This window comes from Rhinopithecus bieti, unplaced genomic scaffold (genome assembly GCF_001698545.2).
Source record: "Rhinopithecus bieti isolate Rb0 unplaced genomic scaffold, ASM169854v2 scaffold_13259, whole genome shotgun sequence".
NCBI classification, from domain to species: Eukaryota; Metazoa; Chordata; class Mammalia; order Primates; family Cercopithecidae; genus Rhinopithecus; species Rhinopithecus bieti.
This window is the reverse complement of record NW_016807544.1, coordinates 2,324,814-2,345,522: the sequence shown is the minus strand read 5'-3', so window position 1 is coordinate 2,345,522 and position 20,709 is coordinate 2,324,814. Positions and strand designations below refer to the sequence as shown.

Here is a 20,709-nt window from a genome sequence, read left to right as displayed (position 1 = left end):
GTGAGTAGGCTGGGGGGTTGGGGGGGTGGGATGTGGCAAATACTTTTCTGTGGTGTGGTGGAGTTGGAGTCCATGGTGGGAAAAGAAGAGGAATCTAAAAGAGGCAGCTGTGGCCAGACAGCAAAGAGGCTTGCAATGATAAGAAGCTTACTTCATGCTGCAGGCAATGAAAGACAGAGGAATTACTTAAGGAGGAATGGGTTGACACCTTCTAGCTGGTGGAGTAGAAAAAATATTCACCATCATTAAAAAAATCCCTTCTTACCAGCCTGGGCAGCGTAGAGAGACCCCATCTTTATATAAAATTTAAAAATTAGCCAGGCAAGGTGGCATGTGCCTGTAGTCCCAGCTACTGGGGGAGGCAGATGGGGCCATGGATGCTGAGGAGAGAGGATTGCTTGAGCCAAGGAGGTGGTGGATGCAGTGAACCCAGATTGCACCACTGCACTCTAGTCTAGCCTGGGTGACAGAGTGAGACCCTATCTCTGAAAAAATAAAAAAAAAAAATTCGTTCTTAACATCTCTATTCTCTTTGAAGACAGAAGTATGTGACTGTAGCAATACTGTGAGTCCAATCACAAAACATGGCCACCATTTGGTTTGGGTCAAGCTGGACCGGAAAAGACAGAGTTTCTACTTCATGGAAAGGAAAACAGAAGTTATATATTTGACCAGTGACCTGCTTAAGATGTGAGTCTTTAATTCTCACATGAAACTTTTAACCTGTTCAGCTTAATAGCTCCTAACTCAGGGATAGCAAGTCGGTTTCTTCTTGTGTGCAAACTCTAGACTGGTGACAGCCACTTGGAGTGCTGTGGTGAAAGGATCATAAGGTCTTATCCATGCAGATTGGAAGACAATGTTGAATTGATTAGTAATGTCTGCCATGGGTATGGGATAGAATAGTGGTATATGTGTCACATATTTAGCTATCCCTGAAAGGAGGTCAGATTTCTGGTGATGTATGCCTAATTCTCTTACATCCAATGCTCAGGTGAACCAGAGCCATTTTAGAGATGGTTGGTGCTTTCGTTTCTCTGATTATGGAATGGAGTTTGTCACTGCTTATCCAGAAGGGCCTCATGAATCTTTGAACACTTGTGAGGCTCTTGTCTACCCTTACAAAGTACCAGGAAAGGCCCTCCTGCTGCACTACTTTAATATTGATGGGTGTTTTTGTACTGAATAGACCAAATAGACTATATGTCTTAGGGCATCATTTCTGTTAAACCTGAAGACAGATGCTGGTAACTGGAAATAGCCATTGATTTGCTTTCTTTTGTACTATTCCAACTCTCTAATTTCTCCAGAGGAAAAAAAGAAAGCCATGTAAAAATTATCCCCTCTAGCTTTCTAAGTAAGCAGTGAGATCAATTCTCATTCAGGAATTTGTTGGATAAATATTTGTTTGATTGTCAGGAAAAGTGGATTAATCTTAGATGAAAATTTGGCCAATGGAAACAGATCTATCAGTTGGGTTTAGTGATCACAGATACAGGAGTGCAGACCTGGTGCTGCCTGGATGTTGGGGCTTGGAAGCAAATGCAGAGGTAATACGATGCCAGATGGTGCCGGGTTTTGATGTACTCCCATGGAGCTCCAAGGATGTTTCTCCCGTGTGCAGTGTTGGCTCAGCGCGATTGCTCTTTCTTCTTTTTGAGAGTGTTGAAGGACATCAGGTGCCTCCAGGGCTCAAGAAACCTGGGTGAAAGACTTCAGGGAAAGCTGATTGTCACCATCATCATTCTCATTTTGCATTCTCCTGCCACTGCAATTTGGAAAGTGAATTCATGACTTGGGGAAATCGGGAGGTGGAGAATGAAAGGGGGAAAAGGATTAAAAGGAGCCAGTGAGCCTTCATTGGGGTCTCCAGTGGGGGTGGGGTTGTGGGCGTCTCGATTGTGGTACAGTCTGGTGATGGCAAAAAGGGGATCCTTCCTGTGTGCTCTTTTGTTCCTTTCCTAGACAAGGTGAGTGGGGAACACTCCTGTCCTTTCTTGACTGACAGTGTAATGGAGGTGTGGCGTGAAATTGGCTTTGGATGCCAGCTGTCTTTTGTACTCCTCTCAGAGGCTTCACAGGGAAAGCTGGTGACAGGCGGTCACTCGGGGGAGCCCTAGGGAGGACCTGGACACCCGGCTCCAAGGGGGAATAGCTGGCATGGCAAGTCTGAGTGGGACTGTGAGGTGGCGGGGGGCATGACCCCTCCTCACTCCAGCCACGGGCTGAGGAGCTGTGACCAATGAAGTCGAGCACCTCTGTTGAGATTCTCAGGAGCTGAAGCCCAGTAATGCCACCATAGGCTGCTGACCTACTTCCTGCAGCCTCCAGGCCCCTTTGTGTGGGCTGGACTGGCTCACTCCTGAGCAATTCTTCTCCAGGGTTTTCCAGGATTAGTCACTGCCAGATGGTGAGGACTCAGTGCCCTGCCTCATACAAGCAAGTCTGGCTTCTTGAGGGATTTCGCTAGAGGCATGGACTGTTGAGGCCCAAAGGGGCCTGAGGGGACAGCTAGTTCACCCTTATGTGGTGCAAACTGAGCAAACTGAGGCATGGAGAGAGTCAGTGGCATATTTCATCATGCCTTGGCAAACTTCTTATGCATGCAAGGAGAAAATGTTGCTATATTTAGCAGCTTAAACAACGAGCTGAAATGCCATTGGGTTGCCACTTTTGGGTTGGCCATCCTAGGACATGGTGTAGTGAGAGACCAAAGGATTAGAATGTGAAGACATGGATGTTCCACTTGCCCTGGCTCCACTACTTGCTGGCTGCCTGAGCCATTCTGAGCCTCAACTTCTTCATTTGTAAATCAGGAATGTTCCTATCTGTCCTGCCCACTTCACAGGATCCCCATGGGGAATCAAAACAAAATCAGTGACTAGAAAGGTGCTTCCTTGGGAATGTTATAAGGATCATTAAGGTATCCAAACATAGCTTTCTTTAGGTCAAAATACTGGTTGCAGGTTCTTCCTCTGCTCGTGTCAGTTTGGCCATATTTCTAGGAAGCCTCTGACTTTCTAACACTGGGGTTGTGTTCTGGGGAAACTAAAGGGGAGGCTTGTTGAAGGTAAGAGAGGCTCAGGCAGGTGGAAGGAAGGCAGAGCAGGGTGAGGGTGAGATGGGGGCATGGAGGGCAAGGCCTGAAGGGGAAGACGGCAGGCTCTTTGGTGCAGCGAGTCTCCTCGGGCCACGCCGTGGAAACAAGTTGGACCCAGGAAACCGAAGGCGGATGCACTCACCTTGCTGTAATTGCTGAGGGGCCACACCCATTCACATTGCCACTGAAATTATCTTTGTTCCTACTATTAGCTCTTTTAAAGGAGACTCATTGAAAAAAAAATAACAGCATGGAAGAGATAAATGATCTAAAATCCCAAACCCTGCTGCTCTCCTTTATTGTCCAGACCAGTGCTGGGCCTCACCATGGCTGGGAGTACAAGGCAGACACTGCCTAAGCAGGAGTTCTGTCAAATGTCTGGTGTTCAGCCAAACCCCTTACTGTTCCTCCTTTGCCATTGTATTAGTTAGCTATTGCTGTGTAACAAATTATCCCCCAACTTGGCAGCTTAAAACTGCAAACATTTGTTATCTCATAGCTTCTGAAGGTTGGGAACCTGGGAATGGCTTGGGTGGGTGGTGTGTCACAGGGTGTCCTATGAGGCTGCAGTCCAGATGTTGGCCAAGGCTGCAGGCGGCATCTCAAGGCTCCACCAAGGCTGAAAGAGTCACTTCCAAGCTCACTTTCATGTTGCCAGTAGGCCTCAGGTCCTCATGAGCTGCTGTGCTGACAGCCTCAGTTCTTTGCTGGCTGAACAGAGGCTTGCCTTAGCTCGTTGCCATGTGGGCCTTTCCATGAGGCAGCTCACAACACAATAGCTGGCTTCCTCCGGAGTGAGTGATCGAAGACAGACAGACAGAGATGTAGAGACAGAGCACACAATCAAAACAGAAATCACAGTGCCCTTTTTTTTTTTTTTTTTTTTTTATTGTTGAGGCGGAAGTTCGGTCGCTCGTCGCCGGAACTGGAGTGCAGTGGCCGTCTCAGCTCACTGCAAGCCCGCCTCCCAGGTTTACGCATTCTCCTGCCTCAGCCTCCGCCGGAGTAGCTGGGGACTACAGGCCCGCCACCTCGCCTGCTGTTTTTGTATTTTTAGTAGAGACGGGGTTTTCACCGTGTTAGCCAGGATGGTCTCGATTCCTGACTCGTGATCCGCCCGTTCGGCCTCCCAAAGTGCTGGATTACAGGCTTGAGCCACCGCGCGCAGCCCACAGTGCCTTTTATAACTTAGTCTCCAAAACTGCATTTTGCATATCTGCCAAAACTCCAAAACCTCCTCTTTACTGTGTTTGTTAAAAGCAAGTTATTGAAACCAGTCTACATTCAAGAAGAGGGGAATAGCCTCCTCCTCTTGAAAAGAGGAGGACCAAAGACTTTGTAGGCATTTTTACAAAACACCACAACCACCATTGCTGCCTGCCACCATTTCTATCCTCACCTCACCATTCTATCTGGCTCTCAGTGGTGCTTCTCCTACCTTTGGCCCCAACTTCCCTCCTGGAGAATTTTCATGACTGCCACTTGACCAGACTCCGGGGCTGTGGGAGAAGCCTCCATCAGGACCTGCCCCAGCCTTGTGGGCAAAGCTCAGTCACCTAGGACTGAAGAGCTTCAATCCAAGGTCGGCAAGAAAGGCACGGCTTCCAGTGGGATTTGATTCATCTCCAGGGGAAGCGCAGAAACTGAGGCTGGCAGGGCCTAGCTTTGGCCCCAGAATCCACATCAGAAAATGATTCCTGCTATGAATGAATGGAGTTAGATAAAGACAACATTCCTGAGATCATTGCGCACGGTGCTTCCAAGCTTGAGAGTGCTGGATAAAGCCTGTGGCAGAAGAAGCATTTTGTGAGGTCATCTGTGTGTGAGTTCTTCCTTCTGCACTGTTGAAGCCATCAGTGATGTGGAGAGGCGTGAGGGCCCACTACTACTAACGACTGTGTTAGTTCTCATCACCAATGGCTCACCCAGGGTAACACGTTCTCTTCGATTCTTATCTTCCTCTGTCGCTTGATGGTGGTGCCACCCTTCCTCTTTCCTGGATGTCATGAAGTGCCTCTCTCTAGATCCTTCTCCCTTTCTGACCACATTGTCTCCAGCTTTCCCAGGGGACTCTCTTCTTGGTACTCTTTAATGCTTTCAGTTCCAATGGTTACTCTTCCCTCTACCCCTAACTAGGTCCTTTTTATGTTGTGCTCTGTGGTCTCTTCCTGAATGTCTCACCAATTTCCAAGGCTTCATCTACTACCCAAACCTGATGATTTCTAAATTTATATCTCTAGCCTGGTCCTGTCTCCTGAACATAGACATACATTTTCACACTAATTCCTGGGCATTTTCATCTGCACAATTAATGGAATGTGCCCAGTTTGAATCCATTGTTATACTCTGCAAGTCGCATCTCTGCTAACAGTTTTATCACCTACTCTGTGACCCAACCTAGGAATCTTTGTGCCATTTTTTACTTCTCCCTCTTCCTCACACATATATTCCAGCAGGTATCATGTCCTGTTGACCAATTCTACCTCTCAAATGTTTCCTACTTTCATCCCCACAATTATTAGATCTGCCCTGGACTAATGCCCCTCATTACAGTGTAAGCTCGAGAAGGGTAGAATTTTGTCTATTTTGCATTGCTCAGCACCTATCACAGCACCTGGTACATTGCAAGTACTCAATACAAACTCATTGAATAGATGGATTTAGCGACTGGTCTCCCTTCCCCAAGCATCTCCAACACATCTTACTTCTGCCCTATCACCAGACTCATCTCTCTAAAGTATGGGTACAAGCACATCAGATTTTTGCTTAAAAACCTCCGAGGAGTCCCCACTGTTTACAGAATTAAATTCTGATCCTTATGCCTACTTAAGAGGCTCTTCATAATCTTTCCTCATACCTTTCTAGCATCATCTCCTGCAATTCCTCTTTTCCCTGCTCTCCTTGAGCTACTCTGTTTGCCTGAGTGGACCATGCACCTTACATTTCCTGCTGTTCCCTTTCCCTGTAATGCTTTTTTTTTTTTTTTTTTTAACTTAGAAAACTCCTATTTATCCTTTAAGGCCCAGCTTGAAAACTACCTCCTCTCAGTGGCTTTCCCTGAGCCTCTCCAGCATTATTTATTGCTTCCTCATCTGTAAGAACTTCATTCATTCTCCTATTATGGCTCTTATCACACTGTATTACAGTCGTTTAAAAGAGTCTCTCTCTCTCTATGTAATAGTTATCTGTGTAACAAATTACTCCAAAACTCAACAGCTTAAAACAACAAACACTTATTATCCCATGGTTTCTGTGGGTCAAGAATCTATGTGTGGTTTATCTGGGTGCCTCTGGCCCAAGGCCTCCCATGAGGTTGCAGTTAGGTTGTCAGCTGGGGCTGTGGTCTCATCTGAAAGCTCACTTGGGAGAGAATTCAATTCCAAGCCCACACATGTGGGTTCTGGCAGGATTCAGTTCCTCTTGGGCTGCTGCACTGAGGTCTTCCTTCATATGTTGCCACATGGACCTCTCTGTAGTGCATCTCACAATATAGCAGCTGGCTTCCCTTAGAGCAAGTAAGTGAGAAAGCATAAGAGAGGATGCAGAAGATGAAAGTTGCAGTCTTTTTATAACCTAATATGATAAGTGACATCCCATCACTTCTGCCATATTCTACTAGTTCTAGGCAAGTCATTTAGTGCAGCCCACACTCAAGGGGGGAGAATGACACAAGGGTATGGTGTCTTTCATTGGTGGCCATGCCAGAGACTGCCTAGCACACCTACCAAACTGAGCTCCTCAAGGCAGGAGTTATGTCTCATTCCTCTTTGAAACTTCAGCAGCTTGTACAGTTCCTGGCAATGAACTGGTGCTCAGTGAATTTGGCCAAATTAAGTGGAATTATTTTTCTACAAGAATCTGATCACAATTGGGTAGATTGCAAAGTCCATGAGAACCCTCAAAATTAGACTAAAATGATTTAGAAATGTAAAACAAAGTGTCTAAGTGTCATGAGTATAATGTCAGTCCTCTACTTCTAGGTACTTCTATGATTGCTTCCCAGGCTCACATAGAAAAGGATAGGAAAGCAGGAAAATATATTTTTTCCTTTTGATTTAACACAACTCTGTTGAATATTTTTAGGGAGAAAAAATGAGAATGCTGCTTCAAAGGTCCTCAGGCAACTAAAGAACTTAGACCACTCATTAATTAATCTTCTAATTCATGGATGATCAGCAGTTGGAGGATCATGGGGAATCAAGTGTTGACTAATCACTGCTGTTTTCCACCAGCTATCCATCAATTACAGACATAATGAAATTCTCCTGGATGTACTCAGGACAGTAGGAAGTACAGGGATTACAGGGTCTCCAATCTAAGCAATGGTTTCTTTTTCAGGCTCATTTTCCTAAGAAAACACAGAGCCTTTAGCCAGGGCCCATGGTTGGATGCTCCTGAGGTCCAGAGAGGCCTGGAATGCACAGCCAACGTCAGGGCTTTGCATCTAAAATCGATGTCGGGCTCTGAACAATGATTCAGCCTGGCCTTCACACACTGTTATGGGGCAAGAATCACTTTGGGCAGCTGGTTGCCTGCAATCTACAATTCCAGAGAAGCATTTAAAAGGAAAGTCATCCTGATTTGCTCATACTGATGACCCTCTTCTCTTAGTCACTTCCTGCCTGGCAATATCTGCTGCTGTCACACAGCAGCTCAACGTAGCTCAACCCAGATCTCATATTCCTCATCAATGGAACCTTACCCAAGGCCTCTGTCTACCTTCCGTTTATGACAGCTCATCTGTATAGGCCCAATTTATTGCATGGGGGTGGGTGGTATGGTTGATGAAAAGTCCTTTAGATTTCTAGATTTCTTTTGCTTTCTGTCTTGGCCATCTTTTGTTGTGTTGACATTGGACTCAGACTGGGCTGGTCAATATGGGAAGGTTGACATGAATTCTAGAAGAACTTACTGGCTATTTTAATTTCTTTCTTTGTTTTTTTTTTTTCTTTTTTAACTGTGAGTTTTAGCTGGCAAACTTTAGAAGGCTTGTTTATCCTACCAAGCAGATGGGCAATTGGGGATCAGTAGTATCTCTAAAAATACCATTTGTGGGTGGCATAGAAAAAGCCACAGCTACATGGATAGCAGATTCCAATGCTTTAACTTAATATATTGAAAAACGAATGCCCAGAGAAGTCCAGTGACTTGTCCAAAGGACTCAGGTGCTGTAATATATCTCAAAGTGCGGCAGTTGTAACTTGAGGGCAGGGGTGAATTTTCTCACTGCTATATCCCCAGTACCTAGAAGAGTGCCTGCCATATTTATATATTCAACAAATACTGTCAAAGGAATGAATAAATGAATAAATTATTTTTTATTCTCAGCTGCAGTGACTAATTAGGGGCTCTGGGGTCATTACTATGACTCTCAACATATTCCTAGTGCTGTGCATTGACCCCAAGTCGAGTCGAGTAAGTTGTATAAATACAGGTCAAGGATTCCCTATCCCATTATTTCACTTTAAGAAGACCAACCATGATGCATGCCCTCAGGCTTATAGACAGGTATAGATCTACTTCCTGGGGACTCTACCTTGGACCACACTTGACCACGAAAACTTGGGGAATTTCTAGGACCATTTGAGAATGGCACCATGAGCCCTTGGCTGTTTAGCCCATTAAAGTGCCCGTAATGCTCTTGCATGAATGTGCTTTGTATGGTTATTTATAAGAATGACTGGTGCAATAGTCCCTGGGGCTTGCATCCCATGTGTTTCCTGGGTGGCACAGACCTTGGCAGCTGGAGGAGAGGATAAACAAACCTCTAAGAGGAGTAGAACTGGATGCACAGGAAGGTGTTTTGCCCAAGAAAGGGCAGCCACAGCTCACACTATCATTTATATTTAATGCATTTTTGTTTGTTTGGTATTTGTCCTTTCCATTCTCTTTCTCTTCTTTGTCCTCTCTGAAGTGCAATAAAATTGTAAGAGAAAAGGGAGCCATTCACATGCCTCTGGAGTGTCATTGTGATCATTGATTTGCAGGTGTCTTCAGCGTTAGAAGTAACATCTGGGGGCAGATAGAGGTGAACCTTCAGACCTTTGCAGAAGGTTTACAAAGCAGGGCTTGAGAAATAATTGTGTGAAGCAGCAGTGCCCAGTTATCCTACTTGCCATAGTATATACATAAAGAAGTTGAACTCTTGATTGTTCAGAATTGGTCCATCCCTTTCCCCTTTACAGATTCAGTAAATGACTGAGCCTCCTTCCCTCCACCTGCCAAGACTTTGAGTCTCAAAGTGGAGGAGCATGAAGAGAGGGGGAGGGAATGGGGCAGAGAGAGAGAGACAGAAGAGAGAAAGGAAAGAGAGAAGAGAGGAGAGAGAGAATGAAAATGAATGGATCTGATTGAATGAGATGGCTTCCCAAAGAGAACTAGTAATAATTTTTCTTCTCAAATTACCCTGTAGCATGATGATTCAGATATGACTATACTTTGCATGAATGCTTTAGCTAAACTTCATATATACATTTGTAATTTGTAAATACCAGGAATTTTGTATGTGTATGAGAATATAGAGAAATATTTGAAATTTGAGCCAAATTATTTTCTAATGAATGCCCATGGAGACTTGTTTTTGGTGCTATTTTGGGTTGGAATTGATTCTATGTATTTTATGTAATACAATTTCTATAAACCAAGCATCAGAACAAGGAGCACAATTTGAGTTTTGCATTTACTTGCCTGAGAACTATGGATATTTAAGTTCTCTTTGCCTGAGAAATTAGCTTTTAAGAGATCAACATTGATAAATAAGGTAATAAAGTATAATTAGATGTTTATAATTTCACATTGAATAAATAATAGACCATGCTGATTCCAAAGTTATTTGTATTTATTTTATTTATGTTTTCAACGCATACCTAGGAAGATAATTTTTTTTTCCTGGAGCCCTAATTCAATCAGCAATGTGGCTTAGCCTAGTCCAAATTAAATACCAGCGATAATACAATAAAAACTCTTTTAATAAGGATCATAATGTAAGAGACACATGTCATAGCAGTTTGTGTACTTCTTTTGCCCAGGGTTTGTTGAAAATGGACTGTGTTTCTCTCAATGTACTGAATATCTGTAGAGGAGGTTGACTAGTAGGTGACTCAGGTTAGCTTTTAAGTTGCAGTCATAATGTGAGCTTAATCCACAACGTATATTTAGATATTTTCTCCCCTAAAAGGCTGGAAATACCCTTGTGTTGGGGCAGTTGTGTATTAACATGCATAGAAATGGGCAGCTGTGAATATGAAACTAACACTGGTTTTGCCTGGATATTTATCTGTGTGCCTTCTCACTCAAATACCACAAAATCCCATTTGCTGTCCCTTGAACATTTTCAGCATCTGTGCACATGTTTCTATAAAGACATGAGATGTGTCCTTCCAGTGCCAAGGCTGCTGTCACTGCTTTCAGATGCCTGCCTTTCCTTTTTTACTGAGCTCAGTAGGCTGTAGTGTCAGAAACACTGGGTACTCCCAGCCTCATGGATTATCATCTGTCTGAGAAGTTTCCCGTACCCCATTGGTTTCCCTTTCCCTCCATCTGCTGAAATAGCACCCTGAAGCCAAATGCTGATCTCCCAAAAGCCCACTCCAGCAGTCGGATCTCCCATACATAGTGGCCATGGGTGACTTACCCAGTGTCAACCTCTAGGGAGGATTGAGCTCAGTTCTGGAAGGGTTAGGGCTGAATCAGGAATGGCTCTTCATACCAAGTTCACCACTGACCCAACTAAACAAGCTAGCAGGAGATTTACTGAATGCTCCTGATAGAATAAATTTAGAGGAACACTCGGGAAGGACTTGGTTTTTAATGATCCGGCTGGGCTGAATCATGCACACTGCACCATTTTCTAAATTCATTTTGGTAATTGGAATCTTATAAATGCTCTGTTGAATCATGGCACCCAGGGGGGCCTGGGAAGGGTTGTCTTCCCTCCACTACACTGGGCTATTTAAACAGCAATACGGGTATTTCTTGCTTTAAAAAAACTGGGGATATGAAAAATCTAGATTTCCAAGCAAGTATTAAAAGTAATTGCTGTTGTTTCCATTAAAAATAACTGCAATTACTTTTGCACCAGCCTAATACCCTAGAGAATGAGGGTTAACTTTACGTAAGAGATTAAGATAGGAATCCTCAAGTATCGAGTGACCGTAAGTATTATAAATTACCTTATAGCCATGTGCCGCTTTTTTTCTTTCACCTTTGAATTGGAAAGACTGTATTTGTTATTCTCTTACTTTCAAGGTGTTTAGGAATTAGTTCTGGGCAAAAGTATGGAGTTCTATCAGTGAACCTTAGAAACGAGCTGTTATTACTTTCCTTAGACACTTCCTTTTGTCTAACAGTGTGTATTGCTGAAGTAATTTTTGTAGCAGGTAAGAAGTCTCATTCTTGCAGTTTTATCTGGCAAATGATTTCTGCAGTTTTTGGAGAAAGGCACAGGAGCAAATCTGTTATTGTGGTCTAGACAGGAGGATTTGGTTCTGGGCACAGTTTTTGCATCTGCTGATGACTTAACATTTTGTGTCTCACCCTCTCTGGCTGAGAAATTACAATAGTATTTCCCTCCCCTACTTTCCTCTTGCGCTTGAGTGATGTCCTGAGTGTGGAGGGGAACGAGTTCTGCAGCCACCGCTGAGGCCCGTCTCAGTCCTGCATTTTATCGGGGGCTTGAGGCTGTGTGAGCTTAGCTCCCATCCTTCGGGTTTGAAGATCTTCAGGAGGCTGATAACTTTCTCAAGATGGGAACACAGAGAAAGCCATGAGATTGTTTTGGAAACTTCCAACAGGCGTTTCCCAAACCCACTTGCTACCATCCATTGTCCAAAGCTATTCCAGAAAATGTCTTCATAGCTCAGCACAGGAGTCTTAGAGAACTTAGACACAGAGCTGGCTCTCGACAAATATTGGTGGAATGTTGTTAAATGCATGCAGCACACACCACCTCCGGCCCCTCCTCACAGAGACAGCTCAGATGCACAGTTGGCTGCTGAGTTCTGTCATGCTCTGGAATGTGCTGACTTTCCTTCCTCGGGGAGATGGCATGACTGAAGGGTGTTATTGTTAGTAGGGTAGCTTTTGCCCTGATCTGTCACCATTTCTTCACTCGGGGTCTTTATTGAGCAACGACAAACTGGAGAACCTGTGGCAGTAAACACAGTTGACCGCCTTCTCCTTCTTGAAACCTCTTATTTTGGTTACTGTGACCCCATGACCCCGTACTCACCCAATTTGCTTCTTACCTCTTGCCGTGCTTCTCTCTTTCCTTTGCTGGTTCTTTCTTTTGATCTTGGAGGACTTGAGCTCCTCCAAGCTCAGTCGTAGACCCTTTTCTCTATTCTCCTTTCTTCTCTCCTCTTTGTTTCTTCCCCTAGATACTTCCTCATTCCCTTTTCCTTAGATAATTTCATTAATTCTGATGGTTTCACTTATCACCTATTTAGCAAAAACTTCTGAATTTCAAACTATACATTCAACTATCCACTCAACATTTCCATCAGAAGTCTCATAGTCTCAGTTTTAGCATGCTCGACACAGAGGAATCCTCTTCCTCTGTGTGGTCCCTGCAATCCTTCTACAGTCTTCCTCATCTAAGTTTCACTGTATTCTACAATCTACCTAGTTTCTTGGGTCAGAAACTTGGGAATATTTCTCATCACTTTCCCATATTCCCAACATTCAAACAATAGTCAAGTCCTGTCAAGTATTTCTTTAACATTTCTCAAATTTCCACCTTAGTTGAATCATTCTTGTATCTCTCCTGGTAGCTGCATTAGCCTCCTAAGTAGTTTCCTGGCAACAATTCTTACATTCCTGTACCCTCCCACCCCTCAAAAATTATTTCCTTAGAGAGCAGCACCTTCATCCTTCCTTCCTCCCTTCCTCTCCCTTCCCCTTCCCCTCCCCTTCCCCCTTCCCTTTACCATTCCTTCTCCCTTCCCCTTCCTCTCTCCTTCCCATCCCCTTCCCCTCCCTCCCTCCTTCCCACCTTCCCTCCTTCCCTTCCTTCCTTTCCTTCCCTTCTGTCCCTTCTGTCCCTTTCGTCCCTTCCATCCATTCCCTTCCCCTCCCCTTCCTTTCCTTTCCCTTCCCTTCCCTTCCCTTCCCTCCCTCCCTCCCTCCTTCTTTCCTTCCTTCCTTCCTTCCTTCCTTCCTTCCTTCCTTCCTTCCTTCCTTCTCTTCCTTCCCTCCTTCCTCTCTCTCCTTTTTTTCCCTGCCTTCCACCTTCCTTTATTTTTGATGATTTAAATTTTTATTTGTTTTCCTTATTTTCAACTATTTATTTTAACATAATTATAGCTTCATAGGAAGTTACAAAATATATTACAGAATAGTCCTTGAGCTCTTCGTTCAGTTTTCTCCAAGGGCAACATCTTATGTAATCATAGCACAATATCAAAACCAGGCAATTGACATTAATGTAATCATAGACTTTATTCAGATGTGATTGGTTTTACATGCACACATACATATGTGTATGTATAGTTCTATGCAATCTTATCACATATGTAACCATCACCACAATCAAGATACAGAACCACTTCATCCCAATAGCCCTTACACTAAAGAATGCTCCTTTAAAAACAAAATATGATCCATTCACGCCTTGCTTAACAGCCTTTAATGACTTAAAAGCCTCAGATTCTTTTTTCTTTTTTTTTTTGAGACGGAGTCTCGCTCTGTGGCCCAGGCTGGAGTGCGGTGGCCGGATCTCAGCTCACTGCAAGCTCCGCCTCCCGGGTTCAAGTGATTCTCCTGCCTCAGCCTCCCGAGTAGCTGGGACTACAGGCGCCCGCCACCTCGCCTGGCTAGTTTTTTGTATTTTTTTTAGTAGAGACGGGGTTCCACCATGTTAGCCAGGCTGGTCTCGATCTCCTGACCTCTTGATCCGCCCGTCTCGGCCTCCCAAAGTGCTGGGATTACAGGCTTAAGCCACCGCGCCCGGCCAAAAGCCCCAGATTCTTAAATAAGGGCTGCAAATGCCTGTAATCTGCCTCCAGCTACCTCTGCAGCCACCTCTTACCCCTTTCCTTTTGCTCACTCAGTGTCTGCTCACTGGCCTTTCTCTTCCTTGTAATTTGCTAAGCTGCTTCACTGCTCAAAGCCTCTACCCATACTGTTCCCCTTACTCGGAATCATCCTCTTCCTACCTAGCTGACTTCTCATCTGACACATATCAGCTTAAAGATCTTTCTCAGGGAAGGTTTCCTTGACATCTCAGTCTAGGTTAAGTTTCTCTATTGTTTGTTTTTACGGCCAATTATGATTTTCCTTCATGGCATTAATTATACAATTGTAGTTGATAGTTACGTGTGTAGCTGATTCATCTGAGGCCTCTTTGGCTAGGCTGGAAGGGCTCGAGATGTCTTGCTCATCCCCACTGTGTCTTTTCTGTCTAGCGCAATGGCTGGCCTTGTAGGTGCTCAATAAGTACTTGGTAAGTTAATGAATAGTTATCCTAAGCTGGCTGGGTGTGGCTGGGGTGTGGCACAGAACTGGGCAAAGTCAACTTGTCTATATGAGCATCAGCTCCATGACCTCATGTTCATGCTCTCAATGGTGCCCTGTCAGAGAAACTGGGCATCTGTGGTCATACCACATGGAGTCCCAAACAGATATTTCCTGCCCTGTACCCATCCCAGTGTTCTCTCTGAGAGATTGCAATAGGAAGTAACCCTGGCTAGTGTTCCTCTTAGACAAATCTTTGAGATGCTTTCAAGAATATCAGCTGGCTCTTCACCCAGGCTTTTAATGTAAGGCTTCTTTCTCTTTGGGGCCACTGTCATGGTATCATCTTGATAGGGTTATTAGTTCAGAGCGGTGGGACTCTCTAAGTTGGATGGTACCTGATAAGTCCTTGAAATGCTTTTAGATCAGGCCTCTCCTTGCTGCTTCTGCCTGTATTCACTGAGTGTTCCCTCCCTACCACCAACAAGTCATGTCCACACCCCTCACACTCCCCGAGATAACTCAGTGTGGTTTCTATTTGTGGAGCTCAAAATGTGAAGGATTCTTATGTTGGCCGAATAGACAGTATTTCATCCAAATAGCCATGATGTGAACAGTTCTCTGAAGATTTGAAAGGGAGGAAATGGGGGCTTCTGCTAAGATGTGGCTTTGCCAAGGGGCGGTGGTGCCATGAGGGATCTTGTCTGTGGAAGACACTAGGTTGGCGGTGCTAACCGTGATTGGTGTCACCTGTCTCTAGCATCCTTCTTTAAAGCATATAATCCTTCAAATGAAAGAGGCAACACAAGGCACCATATAATGGGTTTGGCGGAATTGGAAGCTCTGGAGAACGATGAATGCTTGGCAATGGGCAAAGCATCAATTTTTTTTTTTTTTTTTTTTTTTTTTTTTGTGACAGAGTCAGTAATGGGCTTTGCCCTGGGTGCTCTGGGCAGATTCTGATCTGGTTCACAGATCTGGGAGACCTGGGAATGTCATCCAAGTTTTCCTTCCATGCCAGATAGAAGGCCAAGGGTCTTTGCATTCTACAGTTCATGGCCATCCTCTCCTTGCAAGCCTCTCTCTTTTAGGTGACCTAGGTCTGAGGACAGAGTCCGGTTCTGCAGGCCAAGTCTTGGACATGGCTCGCTGGGACTGTGCTTGAAGGTCACAGCTTACTGTCCCTCCTTTCGTCTTGCGATTGGGTTGGCTCCCATGAAACCTGGGATGGAGAAAAGAGTTAGAACCGGCGACCAGTCCTTTTAGGATAGACCTGGCCATTTGCTCTGATGCTGCATTTCTTTGCCGTCCCTGCCAGGCCACTTCCTTTTGTAGTCCCTGGTACTGTTCACGGTGTGGACTTTTGCTAGTCTCATGGGTGTGGACATGGCATGGGTACTTTAGGTAACAGTGCAATGCCTCATCCTGCCCCTGAGCACTGATCCTGGGAACCTCATACAATCCTTCTGATATCCTCCCTTGCACCCCAAGGCAGTGTAAATAACTGGTTGGATCAGAAGTCTCAGTTCCAAATAGTTCTTACCTGTTGTGCTGCCATAGCTGACGCTGGGGCTTGGAGGGTCCCGCTGGTGTCCCTCATAGTGTTACCTCAGGCTGAGTGCTCTGGAGTTTCCTCTCTCGTTCTCTCTGATCACTGTTTTCTGTCCTCATCAACTGGTTACACCTACTGGGGAACATGGTCTTAGTGCAAGCAGAATTGGATATGCTTTTATCTCTGTTTTGCCCTTGATCTGAATAATGGGGTGGTGAAGAATGTGGGTAGGGCCCTGTCTGGGCCCCCATTTTTTTCCCTACGCCATGCTACCCTGCCCTGCCTGCACACTGGGCATCGATGTGTTTCCAGTTAGTGGTGTTGAGGGGTGGCAGTTCAGGATTTGGCCCTAACTCTGCTGTTTCTGGTTTCCTCCAGGTCACCCAACCTGCCTGCAGTTCACCCTGAACATGACTGAGGCTGTCAAGACCTACAAGTGGCAGTGCATAGAGTGCAAATCCTGTATCCTCTGTGGGACCTCAGAGAATGATGTGAGTTTGGGGCTTTCCCTGTGGGAGGGAGAAATCCACAGAGCTGGGGTCCTTTGAGGGGTGAAGAGGAAGGAAGGACTCTTGTCCTGGGGCCTGTTACCCTGGCACTTGGGAGCAACCTGGCCATTAGCAATTGAGGGCTCAGAGACTGAAAGTAGGGAACACTGCTTATGGCAGGGGTGTATTTGACTGTTTCCACCACATTCCACAGCATATGATCTCATTTGGTCTAAATGTTAAATATGATAAGTGCAAAATTTTCAAGAACACTTTTTATTATGGGCAATTTCAAACATATACAAAAGCAGAGAGATTAATGGAATTGATGTACGCCATCACCAGCTTTGACAAAGATCAGTACACGTCCAACCTTGTTTCATAAATACCATGACCTCCCTCTCCATAGTCTCGGTCATAATATCGTTTTACCTGTAACTATTTGATATGTTTCTCAAAAGGGTAAGGACTTACTTTTATACCTAAATAACCAAAATATTAACATAGTTAAAAAATAATAATTCCTTAGCATAATCAAACATCCAGTCAACAGTTCTATTTCCTCAATCGTCTCATGTTTCTATTACAGCCTGCTTATTTGAATTGGGACTCAAATAAAGCCCATACATTGCAATTAGTTGATACGTCTTTGAAGTTTATTTAAATATTTGTAGGTATATATATATAAACATATATACCTATATATGTGTGTGTATATATATACACACATATATAGCTTCTTTAAATAACACATAGACTTTCCCCTCCATCTTATTCTCTTTATTCCTCCCTTAAATTCTTTGTTGAAGAAATCAGATCATTTGTTCAAGTTCTCATGACTGTATTTGACTGAGTGTATCCCTGTGCTGTTTGACATTTTCCTCTGTCTCTTGAATTTCTTGTCAATTGTTAGTTAGGGTTAGAGGCTTGATTCAGGTTGCCTTTCTGCCTCTCTTTCTGTGTCTGTCTTTATCTCTCTCTCTGTCCTCTCATCAACTGTGTCTCCATCTATCTGTCTCTCTCTCTCTTTTGGCAAGACTACTTCAGAGATGGTGGTGTATACTTTCATCAGGAGGTATCTAATGCCTGATGTTTCTCCTTTTGTAAAGGTAGCATCTATTGATGACCTTTGACTAGATTAACTATTCTGTTAGGGGTTGCAAAATAGTGATATTCTTATTGGATAATTTCTTTTTTGGTTAATGGTTGGAGTAATTCCAGGAAGAGAAAATTGCCTAGTCTTTTATTTGGTTACCTTCAGGTGTAGATCATATAGAAATGGCAGGAAAAATGCTTGGTTCTTTCCCTTTGTCAGTTTTAAAAAAACAGTGTGGTTAAAAATATCTATTTATGATTAAAAAAATTAAAAAATAGTAATTGTGAGTTATCTTCTTAAGATGATAAAGTATTTGTACCTTAGAACTAAAGCCAGTATCTTATTTAATGAGGAAAACACTAGGCACAATTCCACTAAGATTAGGAACCAGGGGAGGGTACTCACTATCTTTATAACTAGGATTCGATACTATTCTGGAGACATTAGCTAATGCAATTGGACAGGAGAATTTAATTAGAGATGTAGGAATGGATAACAAAGTAATAAAACTCTATTTTTATATTATATGATAGTATATCTGGAAAACCTTGGAGAATCAGTGATAAGCTAACTCAAACATAAAAGGTAACAGATTATAAAACTAACACACAATAATTAATAGCCTTCTCACATACAAACAATAACCAGTTAGAGAACATAATTCCATGTCTAATGGCAGCAAAGAAGAAATATTAAGGGATATATTTAACAACAGATGTGCAAAACCTATATAAAGAAAACTTTTAAACACTTTTGAAAAAACACAAAGAACAAATGGAAGGGCATCTTATGATCTTGGGTAGAATGACTTGACATTATAAAGATGTCAGTTTTCCTGAGTTAATTTATAAATTCATTTGAAGTCCAATAAAATATCAATGAACTTTTTTATAGGATTTATACTTTTTTATAGGATATATTGACAAATCGATACTTAAGTTCATATGAAGAAACAAACATGCAAAAATAGCCAAGAAAATACTGATAAACAAACTGTGATGGAAACTAGCCCTACCAGATATTAAAACATACTGTAAAGCCACTATAGATAAAACAGTGTGGTACTGATGCATGAAGAGACAAATAGACCAGTTGGGATAGAATAGAAAGCCCATAAATAGATCCAACTATGTATGGAAATACAGTATAGGGTAAAGGTCACATCTAAAATTACTGGGTCAGAGACAGACTTTTAAATGAATGGTGCTGGAACAATGGGGTAGCCATTTGAGAAAACACAAAATTAGATTTATATCTTATGCCATACATAAAAACAATCACCAGATACATTGGGGATCTAAATGTACAAAGTAAAACCATGCTAGTACTAGAAGAAAGCACAAGTAAATTCCTCTTTAATCTAAATACAGGAAAAGGTTTTCAGACTGTGACTCAAAATCCAGAAGCAATTAAATAAAATGTTGGTACATTTGACTACATAAAAATTTTGCATAGTCGAAAACATGATAAAGTCAAAAGACAACTGACAAACTGGGAGGCAATTTTGGCAGCACATACCACAGTTTAAGGGCTAATTCCCTGTATAAAAAGAAGTGTTAAAAATTGAGGACAAAGGACCAGAAACCTGATAGGAAATGAGAAAAATGCATGAAAGACAATCCACAATGACCCTTAAAGATGCAAAAAGTTCAAATGCACTCACAAAGAAACTCAAGGCTGAGATATAATTTCTTACCTATCAGATGGGCAAAAGTTGAAAAGTATGACAATATATTCTGTTGATGAAGCTATGGGAAAAATGGTGCCTTCATACATTGTTGGTGGGAATACAAATTAGTATAACCCCGTGGAAGGAAATTTGACAATACCTAACAGAGCTAATATGCACTTAACTTTTGACTAAGCATTCTCACCTATAGGAATCTACCTGAAGATATACCCTCAACATGATGGAAATACATATGCATAAAGTTATTTGTGGTAGCACTGTTCATTATTACAGAATATTGGAAACAACCTAAATATCCATATATAGAAGAGTAGTTGTTGAATAAACAATGGCACAGCCATACAGTGGAGTACTATGTAGCTGTAAAATAGAATAAGGCAGATGTCTATGAATTGATTCGGAGTGATTTCCAGGATATATTGTTAAGTAAAAAAGCAAAGTAAAATAGAATATCTATAGTATGCTGACCTTATTGTAAGAAAAAAGACACATAAGAAAACCTACATGCATTTGCTCACTTGTGTAAAACAAATATAGGAAGAATAAACAGGATGCTAATGAGATTGGTTATCTACACGGGTCTGGAAGAATGGGGTAGAGAAAAATGGGAATATGAAAATGAGGTAGTAGGGATAAGGGAGGAACAACACTTCTTAGAGAATACTTTCTTGTGTAGCTTTGACTCTTACAACCATCATAAGGTTTCACATACCTCCCAAATAGATAAATACTTAGAATCAACCAAGATGTAGGGAAAAACTAAAATGGAATAAAAACCGTAACAAATAAACCTAACTATAACATAAATAGATAATGTAACCATAGAGTTATGAAGAGTGAGGAAGAAAAGAATAACCTAAGTAACTTTGGAAAACAGTATTTTGACTGTGTGTTGTAAAGCTAAGGGCAGAAATAACTGTACCACAAATACTGTACTTTAGTTAATTTATTTTTCATAGATATATGAATTAGTAATTCTGAAACTACATATGCTAGATTTGAACTAATAACTGTGTATTGTGACTAATGAGAGTCTAGTTTCTCAAAGTCAGAAAAAGAATAACCAAATAAAGGGGGGAAGGCTACATTGAAGGCATTGGTTTGGAATAGTGAGTATCGCTATGAACTCATGATTTTACATACAATGTATTATATATAGTTTATACATATTATATCTATATCTAGCCATATGTGTACACACATATTAATAGACAGAAATAAGTAGAGATGTATGCATGTGTACCTACACATACATTTATTTCCTAGCTGTGTTGGCTGGGAGGGCCTAGAAGCAATGACAACACAGAAGCAATGAAGACACATGGCATCAAG

The 20,709-nt window shown here is 42.6% G+C and overlaps 1 protein-coding gene across 6 annotated transcripts in view; it reads left to right on the top strand.

The window, feature by feature from the left end:
- Positions 1–20,709, top strand: part of DPF3 (double PHD fingers 3) — a 292,122-nt gene that overhangs the window by 255,073 nt on the left and 16,340 nt on the right. For all 6 annotated transcript variants that reach the window (XR_001887453.1, XM_017882782.1, XM_017882779.1 and 3 more), the window contains one exon: positions 16,482–16,594. Coding sequence is in view for 5 of the 6 variants with exons in the window: in XM_017882782.1 (XP_017738271.1) it covers positions 16,482–16,594 (113 nt within the window). In the remaining variant the exon portion in view is untranslated. The remainder of the gene's footprint in view (positions 1–16,481; positions 16,595–20,709) is intronic.